The 15,797-nt window shown below is 41.6% G+C and overlaps 1 protein-coding gene across 1 annotated transcript in view; it reads right to left on the reverse strand.

Annotated features, from left to right (window-relative positions):
* Positions 1-651: 651 nt before the first annotated feature.
* Positions 652-15,797, reverse strand: part of spag16 (sperm associated antigen 16) — a 1,278,115-nt gene continuing 1,262,969 nt past the window's right edge. The window contains exon 16 of the mRNA XM_078551570.1: positions 652-1,051. Coding sequence (XP_078407696.1) covers positions 876-1,051 — 176 coding nt within the window. The 3' untranslated portion in view covers positions 652-875. The remainder of the gene's footprint in view (positions 1,052-15,797) is intronic.

Here is a 15,797-nt window from a genome sequence, read left to right on the forward strand (position 1 = left end):
AGCTCTGATTTATCCAGTCGACTCGAGGTTATGTTGCTAGCTTGGCTAAGAGTCCTCTAAAAGGTACATTGGCCAGGAAGTTTCCAGGCATGCAGTACGTCTGCGTTGTCATTAGGCGTCATTGTCAAGCAAGCAACTATATATCTCGATCAGACAAAAGGAGCGATGGATAGTCCAGCACCACCCCCACACCCCCGTACCTCCTACATAATGCGTACAGGTCAGGATCATTTCAAATGCAGCAGTGTAACACAGAAAAATATCAACACTTACTACACCGCAGATTCTTTATTGAAACAATCCCATTTGGCGAATTCTTCATTGAATCTTGCAGCACAGCGGAAGGCTACTCGGCCCATCATGCCAGTGCATAGTCCCACACCAACTCCCTTCTGAAAGTTATTATTGAATCTGCCTCCGGCCCCTTTCGGGTAGTGTAACTTGAACAGTATTAGATACCTGTGGCTAGATAGCAGGGCAACAAGGCCAAAGCTATGTTATCTGTTTTTGCATCAATGAAATCAATCAGCTCCTTCCAACTAACGGGGACACTAAACCTGTGGAGCAGCTGCTTTTTGATGTTTGGAGGAACACCACTGGCACTTTGAGATACAAACTTCATTTCCTTGAAATAAACACCTAGTCGATTTTAAACACAGCAATTTATTAAGTAACGAAAGTTGAACAAGGTTGATAAAAGCAAAATTGAACAAGGCTGATTGTTGCAAACCACAGATACAAAGTTTAGGAGAACTCGCCATTTTATTATCCAATTTTTCTACAGAAATAAATCTGATCAATTACGGTAAGAGTCAAACACACATCTCAAACGGAAAACAATGTAGAATCAATGTTAGGTTATTCTGACTATTGCTTCAAGTCCAGAGGCGGGCAGTACCGTCAGAGCCTCCTGACACCACGTATTCACCCTTGTGATCAAACAGCACACATTGCACGGCATCGTCATGTCCCGTTAGACTATGCAACTGGCCCGACGGCAGATCCAATATCTTCACAGTCCCATCGTTGCTGGCCATGACCACCAGATGACCTGGGAGGGAACAAAAAAAAACACGAAAAATATAGAACCATTAACCAAATGAAAGGGGCATCGCTATCACGGCAACAGGACAGTGCTATTAGTGAGCGAGACCACCAGTGGCTTTTGGGGGGAAAAAAGCTGCAGATACCCGCTTACACCCACCCACCCCTCAGCCATGTGTAGTTTCTCGCAAAATAGCTCATTAAATCATTTGTGATAATATGTACCCATGAAAAGGTCACGCGGTGTCAAGAGTGTCCTGATGTGGAAATCGCATCAGCAGCTCGGATGTTTTTGTTTTAATTTCTTATTGCGAATATGATCAAAATCGACAGGGATTTGAATTAATGAACTTGCTGTGTTTGGACAGCAAACACTATATCATAAGGTGGAAACTCGGCTTTGGTGTTCAGTGCACCAATAATGCGCAGTACGAGGGAGAAACCATACTTCTTTCTGTAATGTGTTTGTTTGTCCTTTAGAAAAAGATGTTAAAGACTTTAGAGTGGGTACAGAGCAGGTTTACTCGAATGGTATAGCAGGGATGCGGGATTTAGTTACATGCAGAGGCTAGAGATGCTGGGGCTGTTCCCCTCAAAGCATAGAAGGTGCGGGGAACTTGACTAGAGGTGTTCAAAATCATGAAACGTTTGAAAGAGTAACTAAGGAAAAACTGGCAGAAGGATTGGGAACCAAAGGTCAGAGTTTAAACACGAATGGTACAAGAACCGGAGGTTAGATGAGAAGTTGTTTTAGACAGCGAGTTGTTTTGATCTGTCATGCACTGCCAGAAAGGTTGGTGGAAGCATAGTCAATGGTAACTTTCAAAAAGGAATTGAATAAAAACTTGATGGGAAAAAAAAAACATTTCAGGGTTATGGGAAGGAGTAGGGGAGCAGGGAAGGAGCAGGGGAGCAGGGACTGATTCAATAGCTCTTTCAAAGACCCAGCACAGGTGGGATGGAACAAATGATTCCATAGCTCCAGCATTCCATTGAATCCTTGGAACTTCTATTTGAGCTCAGCCGAAAAAGGTGGATGCTTAGAGCTGGTCTGTATTCCCTTGGGTACAGAAGATCAATGCCGTAATCTAATTGAAGTGTTTAAGATGATTAAAGGAGTTTATAGGTTGATGGAGGGAAACTATTTCCTCTGATGGAGGAGCCCAAAAGAAAAGGATAACCTTAAAATTAGAGGTAGACCATTTAGGGGTGATGTCAGGAAGCTTGTCTTAACAGAAGGGGAACGTGGTGCCGTGGAAATGTCACTAGGTTTGTAATCCAGAAGTCCTCATAAATGCTGTGGAGACATGGGTTCAAATGGCAGCTGGTGGAATTTAAATTCAACGAACTAATACATGTGGAATGAATGAAACTAGTCTCAGTAAATTGAGACCATGTTTGTTTTGTATCTTCATATGGAATAACAGGCTGATTATCAGCTATTGAACCACATCATGAACACTCCTTTTGTGACCAACAAGTTGTGGGACTTCAACCTGGAGCTTCTGGTTCAGAGGCAGGGGCGCTACGTACTGAGCCACAAGATCTCCAGAAAGGTGACCATGAAACTACCAGGTATCGGAAATCTAAAATTGTCTTCCACAAATAGCTGTTGAGGCTGGGGGTCAATTGAAAATTTCAAAACTGAGATTGATAGATTTTTGTTGGGTAAGGATATTATGGGATAGATGAATAGATGTCAGATACATATCAAACATAATCCAATTGATTAGTGGAACAGGCTGGAGGGGCTGAATGGACTATTCCTATACCTGTGCCAATAAAATGAGCTAAGGCCTGAAGATTTTCCCTGTAGAGTTGAATTCAATGTGGCCCATTTGGTACCATTTATTTATATATTGTTGCCGTGACTTTTTTGCATAGAGGAAGGAGTTCTTCTCTCACTTTTTGCCTTGACAGAGGCAGGTTGTGTAATTGGGCCTCAGAGATTGCTCCTGGGAAACCACTCAGGCACTGTTACATAGAACCAGCACCAGTCAAGTGGGCCAGAGTGCATGGACCTTTATTTACATAGATGCAGCCATGTGGAACGAAACATGGACAGCTAATGCACTCCATTGTCTTGTAGAAGAAGGTTAGGTCAGTTAATACCGTTCTTGTTAATGAAGAACGCAAACCAGAGTCAACGGTCCCAAGTTGACCCCAAATCAGCAAATCCCTTTCTCATACTTATTTTATTTATTTTGGGTTTCAGTGAACTGCTTTTTTGCAATGCTCAGAACCAGCAATGGAGGTAGCGTATTGCCATCGTGCAGGATATAGATTGTACACTGTCTGTAAATCAGCCAGCTTTACACCGTTTAATAAAACCCCACATACCGCCGGTTCTCCCAATCATTTTGTTTGACATTAATAATTGAAATCCTTTTCAATTCCTTTTAATATTGTTTTGGCTTCCTTTAATAGGGAGTGGATCTTTCTCACCAGAATTCAGAAGGCTAATGTTCCTCTGCTTATGAATTAAATGTTATAATGATGAGCTGCACTGAACAAAAAAATCGATGAATTCATTTCAAGGCACAATATGGGGGTCCATGTATATAAATAAGGCTGTAGGTGTGGGCTAGCATGTATTGCAACTCATAATCCAATCCCATTTGAGCAGCAACGTGTCTGGTATAGTTTCGGTCGAGTTGAAGTGCATTGTGATGACACCAAGGAATCAATACGAATAATAATCTGGGAAGCAGATTTAAAATATCAAAGACACTTGAGACTGCAAGAAAGACTGTAAGCTGTGACTGACCTTCTCTATGTAAATGTGACCAGGGAATTGTCCTGCTCAACTGACACTAAATTGCTCTCAATACAGTGATTTTGGCTGCAAACAACATAAATAATGGAAGGGGTTGGGGTATAACACATAAACTTTAATCAATCCCCTCCCCTTTATCAATGGACAGCACAATTGAGACAGCCAGAGAAATACATGAGATACATACTTTAGATTGAAAAAGATTTATACAGTAATTGCCATGAATATTCCAGTGCCTTTGCAAGAAGTGTATTTTGTCGTCTGCAGTTAAGTGTGATAAATTCACACTGTTTACCAGCCTTTAATAGCTAGCTAGCTTCTTCAGCCAGAACAAAGCCTGACGCAGCACCAGCTACTGGATAGATGGGGGTGTCCAATGCAGCAGGTGCTAGTATTTATTACAGATCCTGTTGAAGGCTTCACATTGAGTTTCTAGGTGCTCTTTGTTCTCGATAGCAACAGTCTGAGGAACAGACACTGCCCCGCCATCCCAGGAACATAAACACACCATCCGCACCAAACAAATGTTCCTTCGAAGCAAATATAGGGTTCACATCTGTACACAAGGATTGAATGTGCGACAACTAAGAACATTTGGTAAAAGAAACAGATACAAGAATCACTGTGATATACTGTGGTCTATCGCAAGGCAGTGTATCTGCCCACATACTTCACCAGTCGATAAAATAGTTTCATTATAAGCAGGCAAAGCACAGGAAGGTCAACTTAATGCTGCGGAAGAGGAATTGATTTTAATCGAAAAGTGATCCTACCAGGGTTGTAAAACTACATTCAGATAATAGAATGACTCATTACACTTGATCTTAAATGCTACCATAAGATTAAAAAGACCTACCCTCTCTTGTCGGATTGTGACTAAACATTTCAATATTAAAGTGCACTTTCAGTCCTCATTTCAAAACAAAATGGCTAGAATTTGAAAATGGTAAAATGTTTTAAAATTACACCAAAAAACTCTGCTTGATTTATATCTTCTGATGGAGCTGGTGCAGGAACTGGAAATTCACTCTCCTGCCCCACCCCTACTTTAGGGCAGGGGCTGCCTTTCCACAATTAGCACACACAAGCCTTCTCTGCTCTATCTCAAAAAATACCTTTGTAGAAGTCAACCTTGATTCTGTGGCAGCACTTCACTTCTGAGCCAGAGGATTGTGAGATCAAGCCAGCAGCCCGATAAGCAGGCAGATGCTTCAGTGCAATGCTGAGGGAGTACTACACCATTGGAGGTGCTGTCTCTTGGATGAGAGGCTGTATCTAGGCCTCATCTGACCTCTCAATTGATGTAAAAGATCCCTCAGTAGTGTTTTGAAGAAGAGCAGTGTGGTTCTCTCAGTGTATTGATCTACATTAACCCTCGATCAATATCACCAGATTATCTGGTCGTTTAGCTTATTGCTGCTTGGGGATTCTTGCTATGTACGAATTACGCTGGTATGCTTTGCCAAATATGAACAGTGCCCGCACTTCAAAGTAAGTAATCGGCTGTGATGTGCTTGGGAAGCGCTATATAAATACAAGTCCTTTCTTTCTTACCTCTAAGAGGAATAGTCATCAACAGCGTGACTATATTGACAAAATGCATGCCATTCTTAATGACAGGTCCAAATTCGTATCCACATGACCACCCAGCCCTGCTCGAAAGCAATTTACAAAAATGTTTGTTTGATGTGTGTAAGAGTAACGAGCTGCCTTGTGGTGTATGTGACAGGATTCATCTCCGTGGTTCACTACATCCATGTAAATATGGGGTGCCCAAGACACAAAAGTGATATTTCATTACGCTCTATCTTATCTATGACTGATTCTGTACAAAGTGAATTGGCCAAATTGTTAAGTGAGTTGCTACAACCAGTTCTGAGTATGTTTTCCTTCACCATTGAAAAGACTATTTGCAACCTGTATATTGAGAGTAATGTTGTGTCTTTGTACTCATTTGACATTACAAGCCTATTCACTAATCTGCCGCCCAAGGAAGCCATAGACATTTGCACCATGTCACTATATCATGACAATCTAGATGCACCACCATTCTCTGAATCTGTATTTATTGAACTTATGAACTTAGCAATTCACCCAGTTGAGTTCAGCTTTAATGACCCAATAAATAGCATTGCTATGGGATTCCCTCCAGGCCCAGCTCAAGCTAACATTCTTGTTGGTTTCCACGAGAAACGCGTTTTTGATGGAACAACCCCTAACCTCCTAATTCCTTGCATATTTCTGAAATGTTACTGATACATTTGCTATTTTTGAATCTGCAGCTGCATGTAAGAATTTCCTTACACACCTTAATGCGCTGCATCACATGCTCAAATTCACTTTTGAAATAGAGCAATCAAATGAGCTCCCTCTTCTCAATGTGCTAGTTGAGAAACCTGCTAATGGGTTCTCTACTAGTGTCTACTGCAAGCCTACCTTCACTGGCCAATATTCGTGCTGGGATTCCTACAGCTCTGTGTGTTATAAGGCTGGCGTTATCGGCAATCTCATAAATAGGGTCTGAGCAATTTGCTCGCTGTGCACGCTTGACACTGAAATAGGAATCATCATAGCGATCCTGTGCTACTCTGATCAGATCATTGCTTGATGTGTATCACGCATACTCATGAATGGTCAGGAGGCTACCACTTTTGGATCTGAAAAGTGCCTCAAGTCTACCTCAAGAAAAGTCTACCTCAAATTACCCTGGAAGGTGTCTCAAAAATTTGAACAACAGGTGAAGCTAGACATTTCACACTGTAACCATGCAGTACCCACATGAGTGGTATTTTCCACTAGCAGGATGCTGCAGTCAAGCCAAAAAGACATTCTGCCTACCATACAGATGAGTAATGCAGTATGTGAATTTCAATGCTGGTGTTATATCAGGTATGTAGGCCCTATGTCACAAAGACTGATGGGTTGTATCAAACAGCATTTCCTTTAGGCTGTTTGCAATAGGCAGAGTACTGACCTTAGTCAACCAGCCCACGGTCATAAAGCTTAGACATAATGTTTAATGTTAGACATGATTCTGCAATTAGACAGCATTTGCTGAACAATCCCAAGTGTGCTAATAATTCCCTGGTGCATTCTCCATGGAAATGCTTCAATCAATCAGAGTCGACTTCCCAACCAATCAGCATCCTTTTTTATGCAGTATAAGTTGTTGCTCACTTTGAAATTTGGCATTCTTGTGCCTGTCCTGATGAGTGCAAGACGAAAAACTTCAACAGCATATTGCTTTTTTCAGCAATACACAAGTTATATTGTGTTTGGTGAGGCACTTCACTAATGTATCTGACTCAGAATCATATCACTGTCATTTGGCAACAATAGATGCAGCCACATGGTCCCAGCTGTTATGGTCCAGATACTTAAATTCAATTCATTAGTGTGTGACAGGCTTTTATAGCTCAAACTTCAAAGATGATTGATTTTCTAAAGTGATAAGCTAGATTACATGGGGCATTGGCAAACATGGCCTGCACTTGTCAAAGGATAAATTATTGACAGCTTATGTCCTAAAAGATAATAAAGTGATTAGTCTGGAATCTACCATCTGCATTCCTTGTGTCAGGTGAATGCCCTTGCCCTTTTATTCTTTAAGGTTGATGTTCCTTCTGGGCCTTTTTGAGAACATACTGAGCCAAAGGTGTTTGGAAAAAGTATCTGATCCATCATCCTGACACCATGCTCAGCCTCTTTACTGTAGAAATCATTGAGTACTGTAGGCAGCAATTCAATTCTTCAGCTCTTCCAAGATTTCTTCAGTTTCCTACATTACAACTGTGACCACACTTCAAAAGTACTTCATCAGCTATGAAGCGCATTGGAACATCCTGAGGTTGTGAAAGGAGCTGGATCAATGCTAGTTCTTCCCTTTTTATAACTGAAAATGGTAAGAAATTGGAAAAGTTGCCAATTGCACACTGTTAATCTAGCGCTCTGGCCTCCTGTGTGTTTTAGATCCACTCCCAGAGTGTTTGAGAGAAATACCCTTGATAAAGCATGGATGTAAGAAATGAAGGGATGATGTCCTTATTAAATCTTAAGAAATTAATTGATCACCATCCCTGTTCTCACTAATTCAGCAGTCTGCCAGAGCTGACACAGACACAGAACAGCATGGTCAGGATTTTTCACAAGGCTTGTTATCTCTGCCAAGGACATAACCCTAAGCACAGGCCTTTGTGTAGGCATTTCTGAGCCTCATAAGATTGAACCTCATATCCACATATCTAAAACAAACTATCTGAAAGAACATAGCAAGATGCCCATATAAGAGATAGGCTAAGGATGACCTCATTGCCTAGGAGCTGGAATAGGAGGGGTTCAACTTGGATACCCATCCACTGGAGTTGGACAACTGAATGGGAAGGTACGATTGAACGAGTAAGGTATCCATCAGCCCTAAAAATAACATTTCTAAACAGACGGCCCAGGAAGAAAGATCATGTTGGGCAGGGGGAAATGTCCCTCCAAGCGGATCCATGCTAGCTCTGGCTTAATGCTTCTAGCCAGCGGGAGAGGGGACCAAATGAGAATAGCTAAGGAGTTCAAACTACTTTGCCTCACCCATCTAAAGTCCATCCGATCCAGGACCTGTAAACCAGTTATGGGTCATATGTCTACTTTTTCTGAATTTGAATTGCGGTTTCTTAATAAACCACTTGTAACTCCTCGACTCTTGAATAATCTGTGATCCCTGGGATGCAATCTTACATGGAGAAATGGTATAGATCTCCACATGAAAACCATTTTCTATGTGCAGTATATTGGGAAAATTTTTTTTCAATAAGCAGTTTTCCTATTGGGTTTATTACCAAGGGACAAATGCAAATTTTCTTCAAAGTAAATATCACAATACTGCAGCTTAAGTGGCATTTAGAACTCAAATGACAAGGCAATAATAGAGGAGACCGATAATGTCATTCCTGTCTGTACATAAGGAATATATCAACCATAAAGATACCAAAGCCCTAAAAACTAAAGCATACACAATTTAGAATTGATTAAATGCTTATATCTTTATAAAAGCTTGTTGAAGTACAATTTTACCTAAAAGAAATTACATACTTTTTGTATACATACTGTTCGTTGCTATACTGTTTACTGCAAATATTCTGAGCCTAAGGCACTCTTAAGTCAGAAATGAAGCAAAACACTAAATGCTTGTTCAACAAAATAAAATGAACAAATAAAATAACACATTACATTATGAAAGCAGTTCTGAAAAGGGGCTGCACTGGAATCATCAAACTGTATCATCTCTTTTTACACTCTGATAGAGCTGCTGTGTATTTCCAACAAATTCTGTTTTTATTTGCAATTTCTCTTGTACTTCTAATTTTATGATTAGGGTTCACTCATTCCAGTAGATTTGAACTCATTGTAGATGTATTATAATACTGACCCTGGTTTCCTAACCATCCATTATTTCATAGGGTGACTATGCCTCATAGTTTGGTATCACGGTGCAAACATATCTTTCATCACCCCAGGGTAGGTATTATTACAATTAGCATATTTTGTTTGTTATTGAGTTTGAAACAGCCCTTTCCAAATCCATTTGGACAAACTCTAAACAGGCTGAAGCTCTTTGCTCTAGAGAAGAGAAGACTGAATGGTGACCTGATAGAAAAAAGGGAAAAAACAAGGATTGCATTTATATAGCAAAAACAGAAAATGCTGGAAAAACTCAGCAGGTCGAGCAACATCCCCCAATAGGGCATCTGTTACTTGTTCATGTTGTTCTTTCACACAGTGCTTACCCTTGTTCTGCTATTATCACATTCTGCTTTCTTACTTTTATGCCACTATCAGCACCTTTTTTTTAGCCCTTACCACTACCATTAACACTCCCTTTGTCCTTTTGTTCATGACATCTTTGTCAATCGCTCCTTTGTCCCACCTATCACTGACCTTCTATCCAGCTTCACCTGCTCCCACTTAAACAGTATAAATTTCGTCCCATTTCTACTTCTCTTTAGTTCTGACGAAGAGTCATGCGGATTCAAAACGTTAACCCTGTTTCTCTCTCCACAGATGCTACCAGACCTCCTGAGTTTTTCCAGCATTTACTGTTCTTGTTTCAGATTTCCAGCATCCGCAGCATATTGCTTTTATGCTTGCATTTATATAACATCTTTCACAACCTCAGGACATCCCAAAACATCTTACAGTCAATGAAATACTTTTGGAGTATATTCACTATTGAAAAGTAGGAAATGCAAATGACAACAGATGTACAGCAAGATCCCACAAATAGCACTTAATCTGATAACAGCAGATAGCAGATTATGTTTTCAGTGATATCGATTGAGGGAAAAATGTTGGGGAGAACCCCCCAGTCATCTTCAAAATAATGACATCAGGTCAACCTGTATGGGCAGACAGGGTCTTGATTTAAAGTCTCATCATGATGGGTTTCGTTAGGGTTGATGTAGAGAAGATGTTTCCGTTTCTGGGAGAGTACAAAACTAGGGCCCATGAATATAAGATAATCACTACTAAATCTAATAAGGAGTTTAGGAGAAATTTCTTTATCCAGAGAGTGCTGGGAATGTAGAACTTGCTACCACATGGACTAGTTGGGGTGATTACCACAGATGCATGTAAAGGGAAGTTAGATAAGTACATGGGCTGTTTTGCTACTTGGTGTATCTTATGCATCACTAAATAATGGGAAGGAGATAGAGGAGTAGATTTGCAGGGAAATAGCTGAAAGGTGCATGAGCTATCGTGTAGTGATAATAGGAGATCTTAACTACCCCAATGCTGAACGGGCAGAGATTGTCTTAAGGGCAAAAAGGGGGAGGAATTTATGAAGAATGTTCAGGAGAACTTTCTTGATCAGTATGTTTCCTGTCTAATGGGGAAGCGCTGGTTCTAGTCCAGGGGAATGAAATGGGTCAAGTGGCAAATGTCATGGTGGGGAAACATCTTGGGAATAGCGATCAGAGCATCATAGTGGGTCTCAAACCCATGACTTCTACCACCTAAAAGGACTAGGGCAGCAGATGCAAGGGAACACCACCACTTGCAAGTTCCTCTCCAAGCCACAAATCTTCCTGATTTGGAACTATATCGCTGTTCCTTTACTGCCACTAAATCCTGGAACTCCCTAACAGCACTGCTGGTGCACCTGAACCACATGGACTGAAGCAGATCAATGCGGAAATCTTGAAGTTGCGATCTGTCACTTAGGGTCCAACACAGGCTGTGCTGTGTTCCCCCTGAGCGGGAAATCACTGAAATCAGCGAGAATTTGAACTTTCTCACCCACTCATCACCTTTTGAGATCCCTTAAAATGTTACACGTTGTGCAGTTAAATGTAACTGGGTTTCCATGGAAACGTGATTAATAAAATTTGACAAACAACAGAACAGGCCATGAAAAAATAATCTTACAATCATAGAGTAATATTAAATGATAAACCAGTAGATTTTTTCAGCTAATTTTTAAAAAATAATTTCTTAAAGAAATTGGTTAAAATTCTTTAACTTTCACTTCCGCCCCCCTGTGTATATGTCCAATCCTTTAATTTCCTCTGTAGAAATTTTTTTTAAAAAGTGGTTTTATTTTAATGCTTTTAGTTTCCTGGTTTGGGAGGGTCTGTAAAAATCCTTTAATGTGATTGGCTACTTGGATAACCTGATGACGTCACTCTAACTCCACACTATGAGTGTCCAGTAAAGAATGCTGTAATCAGCTGCAGTATCACTGCACAGCACTAGAATTGAAATTCACACCAGGGGGATCACATGATCGCTCAGCGCAACTAATTTCGTAGGGAGAGGCGAGTGCCTTTGCTTTGCCACTGATTGCAAAGTCTGGCCCAATATATGTTAAATTATACAATGGGTATTTTAAAGGGGGTGCAAGAAGGGAGAAACCTGGGAGCGCTGCACACAAATCTTTGAAGGTAGCAGGACAGGTTAATGAAGCAGTTGAAAAAGCAAACAGAATCCTGGGCTTTATAAATGGAGGTGCAGTGAATAAAAGTTAGGAAGTTATGCTAAACCTATATAATACACTGGTTTATCCCCAGCTCGGGTAATCTATCCAATTCTGGCCACCACGCTTTAGGAAGGCTTGAAAGCTTTGGAGAGGGTTTAAAAGAGATTTACTAGAATGGCTCCAGAGATGAACATTTACAGTTATGGGATAGAATGGAGAAGCAGAGGTTGCTCTATGTAAATGGACAGAAGTGTTTGTCTTTCTGCAGGCTGTAAAGGGTCTGAAGTACAACATTCTGACAGTTTCAGTGAAATAGATTTTGACTTTGAGTGACAACATAAAACCAGTGACAGCAAATCGGCAGCCTGTTTTAAAAGGAATTTTATTTTCTTTCTATTGAGAATAGGGAGAGATTTATATGGGAAATTTTCTGTCACCTGTTCCACACTAGCACGCAGAGTCAAAATCTACCACACAGTGTTTCTGTTCCAAAACTAGCCAGACTTAAATTTTTTAAATGGGAAAAACAGGTGAAGAACATAAGAAGTTAAAGACACGACTTCTTCCAGATGGGCAACAAATGCCAGCCTTGCCAGTGATGCCCACATCCCATGGAAGAATAAAGGAAAAAAATATCTGGTGAGGCAGTAGCTCTTCAAGGGTTGCAGCTCACCGTGAAAGGGGAAGTCACATTGGTGGCAGGAAAACGGGTTATGGTTAAAAACTCAGTTTGTGGTTCAGTTTACAAGAGCGTTTACTGGGTTCACAGCCCAGTTGCATTTTTGGATAATTACAGATTGGGAAGTCCGAAGACACACATGAATGTAATGATTGCTTTTGGAAGTGACGAGCACTGGTCACCCAAGAGAATACTTGCAACAATCACAAAAATGAAGGTGACACTCCTTAAAGTACACCTGCATTCCTATTCTTGCAAACTGCTTTAGTTTGCTTCTCCTGCTGCATGAATGAGACAGGCATTTGCCGCTCCCCAGAAAGGAGGAAGAGAAGCTAGAAGTCATGCTAGCTTTGAGGATTATACTCTGAGGAAAGCCTTACATGAGCCTAACAAGAAACATTAGGAAACTCATTACAGTTCTCATTTCTGTAACAATCAAAAATTCAAGAGCTGTGTTCATGGAGGCTGAAAGCTGAAGCTACCTGTTAACTTATTTAAACTTTCCTGTGGTGCCAATTACCATGACAACCAACAGAATTACAACAAGGCTCATACTAAAACATGGGTGCCCAAAGTCTTCAACAACAATTGCACCATCTGGATCATTTGGGGACATTACGTCGTGCCCCAATGCTTCATGCGCTTGTCCATAAACTTATATATAGTGGGATCTGTAATTGGCACTTACCTGCTGTTTAATGTCCAAACTGCAAGGTACAGAATTTTTGCTAAAAGTTAGCTTAGCCACTTCTAACTTTGGACGTATTAGCAAATGGGAAAAAAAGCAGCCTGCTCGGATAACCCCATACCACAGACTTTTATCTGCTGATTAAAACACAGGAACAGATATAGCACAGATAAAGGTCACAACTTTGGACATTGAACTCAGCAAGATAACAAAGAAGTCAGAAGTCACAAGCCATAACACTAAATCTACTAATTTAGTGTTGATCAGGCTCGCCTTGAAACTGTATAAAAAGAATGAACTGTGCTATTGTTAGGAAAGGCAGAAGAAAAGGAAAAATAAATTTGATACACACTCCCAGGCTCTGCTCCAGAACAGATGGTATGGTCACCCTGTGTTCTGAACCATAGGCCAGTTGTGAGTATTGCCTAGATGTCTTGCTTATTGTCATCTGGCAGTGAAAGAAAGTGCTTAGTAATTTTCATACCAGTTTCTGTGCTTGTTGACTTCAATCAAGTTTAGAACTACTAGCTTTTATCTTAGAACTAATAATACCCGGTTATTTCCCAAAACACTGGGTGGAATCTGATCTGCACACCATGGGGAAGTTGAGAACCCATTGTAAATTTAAGTAGGCTTAACCATGGCTCTTCAACTCAACCATGGTATTAGCATCCCACTTCTGGATTTCCTGGCGAATCACAGAGTGTGGATATGAAGCCATCCTGCACTCTGTCAAGGAAGACTATTTTTAAAGGGATTCCAGTAGGGATGAGAACGGCTACAGGGAAGCTTGCTGCTGAAGCATTCTGAAAGTAAGTGAATGAAAGCAAAAAGGGGAAGACTGCCTTCCACCTTATTTCTCTGGCTCTTCCCTGGTGGTCATGCTGGAAGCAGTAAGGGGACAAGAGAGAACCCCTCTTCTGCTGGTTGGGAGGAAAAAGTCAGCCAGCCAAATGAAATGGGTGTGGCTGGAAATAGCAGAGGCTGTGAGCAACAGGAAGGTGGTGCCCAGGACATGGATTTAGTGCCACACAAGGTTTAATGAGCTTGTCATGTCCAAAACGATAGGTGTCATTCCAGTTTTAGGTGGCATCCATCACTCTCTGACTTCCTGAGCATTCTCCTGCACATTACTCCTCCAACCGACATATCTTGCAGTTTTACACATTCCTTTCTCTCCAGGCCCTTCCTCAAATCTTCCTCTGAACAGACAACACTCACACTCACCTTTATCCTATTGCCTTTCGCATCCATAACTTACAGTTAGCCTCCTCAAACATTGCCATTTCCATCCAGCCAGGTGTGCAGTTGCAGACACACTGCCATGTCTGGATCCTCTTCCTCCCTGGATGTCAATCGTTTTGCACCTTCCTCTTGCTGTAGCTCCAATCCTCTCTGCAGTGCAATGTTGTGAAGGGCATAGCAGATCACAATAATTATGGAGACCCTTAGTGAGGCATATACCTTCAGATCCATACAAGCACCTGAACTGTATCTTGATTGGTTTGATCTATATTGCCCTTGTGATGATGTGGCTCCTGCTGTATCTTTCCTTTGGGTCCCTGCTAGAGCTCTTTACAGGAGTCTGCAGCCAGGCCCCCAGAGAGTGGCCCTCGTTTCCCAGGAGTCAGCCACTGAGGCTGTGTGTGGAGAAGAGAAAACCTGTGGGGATGTGACTGCTGCAGAATGAATAAGTCATAGCAACTCCCTGAATGCCTATCACAAACATGCATGCTCACCTTCTGGTGATCTCCTGCACCTGTGAGAATCCAGTCACTGTGGCGAAGCCGGCAGACCCTCTGTGTCTGACTGGCCTCGTCAATAGCAAAGTTCACATTATCGCAGCCTTACAAAGCAAGGCATTGGTGGCCTCGGATGATGCATCTTTGAGCAGCCGATTGTGAAATCCTGCAGATGATATCACCAGATCGCTGGAAGTAGCTGGAGGTGAAGAATTCAGGGCTGTGATGACCATGGGGGCCATGGAAATGTGTGCCCACCCAGTCCTCTTGGAAGGAGGTCTTGTTCTAGGAGGCTGCAGATATCAGCAATAACCTGCCAAGAAAGTCTGAGCCTCCTGAGACACTGTTGCTCCGTCATGTTCAGGATGTTCACCCTCTGCCTGTATATCCTGTACTTACAAACATACAAACAGATGAAATAGGAGCAGAAGTAGACCATTTGGCCCATCGAGCCTGCTCTGCCATTAAATAAGATCTGTTTGCATTACTAATTCCTCACTGGCATCAAGACCCGATAACCTTTGTTTCCCTTGCCTAACAAGAATCTATCTACCTCCATCTTAAAGATATTCAATGACTCCACCTCCACCGCCTTCTGAGGCAGAGAGTTCCAATGTCGCACAACCCTCTGAGAGAAAAAACTTGTCCTCATCTCTGTCCTAAAAGGGGGACACCTAATTTTAGTTCAATTATGTCTGAACTCACCCACAAGAGGGAACATCCTTGTCAAGACCATTCAGGATCTTCTATACTTCAATCAAGTCATCCCTCACTCTTCTAAACTCCAGTGGAAACAAGCCCAGTCTGTCTAACCTTTCCTCATAAGACCTCCCACAAGCCGCAGCTCTGTGTTCACCCACTCTGTCCTGGGGGGTGGCATGTGGCTTTGGAGAAGGCAGTTCCTG

The sequence above is a fragment of the Cetorhinus maximus genome, chromosome 11 (genome assembly GCF_964194155.1).
Source record: "Cetorhinus maximus chromosome 11, sCetMax3.hap1.1, whole genome shotgun sequence".
Classification (NCBI taxonomy): Eukaryota; Metazoa; Chordata; class Chondrichthyes; order Lamniformes; family Cetorhinidae; genus Cetorhinus; species Cetorhinus maximus.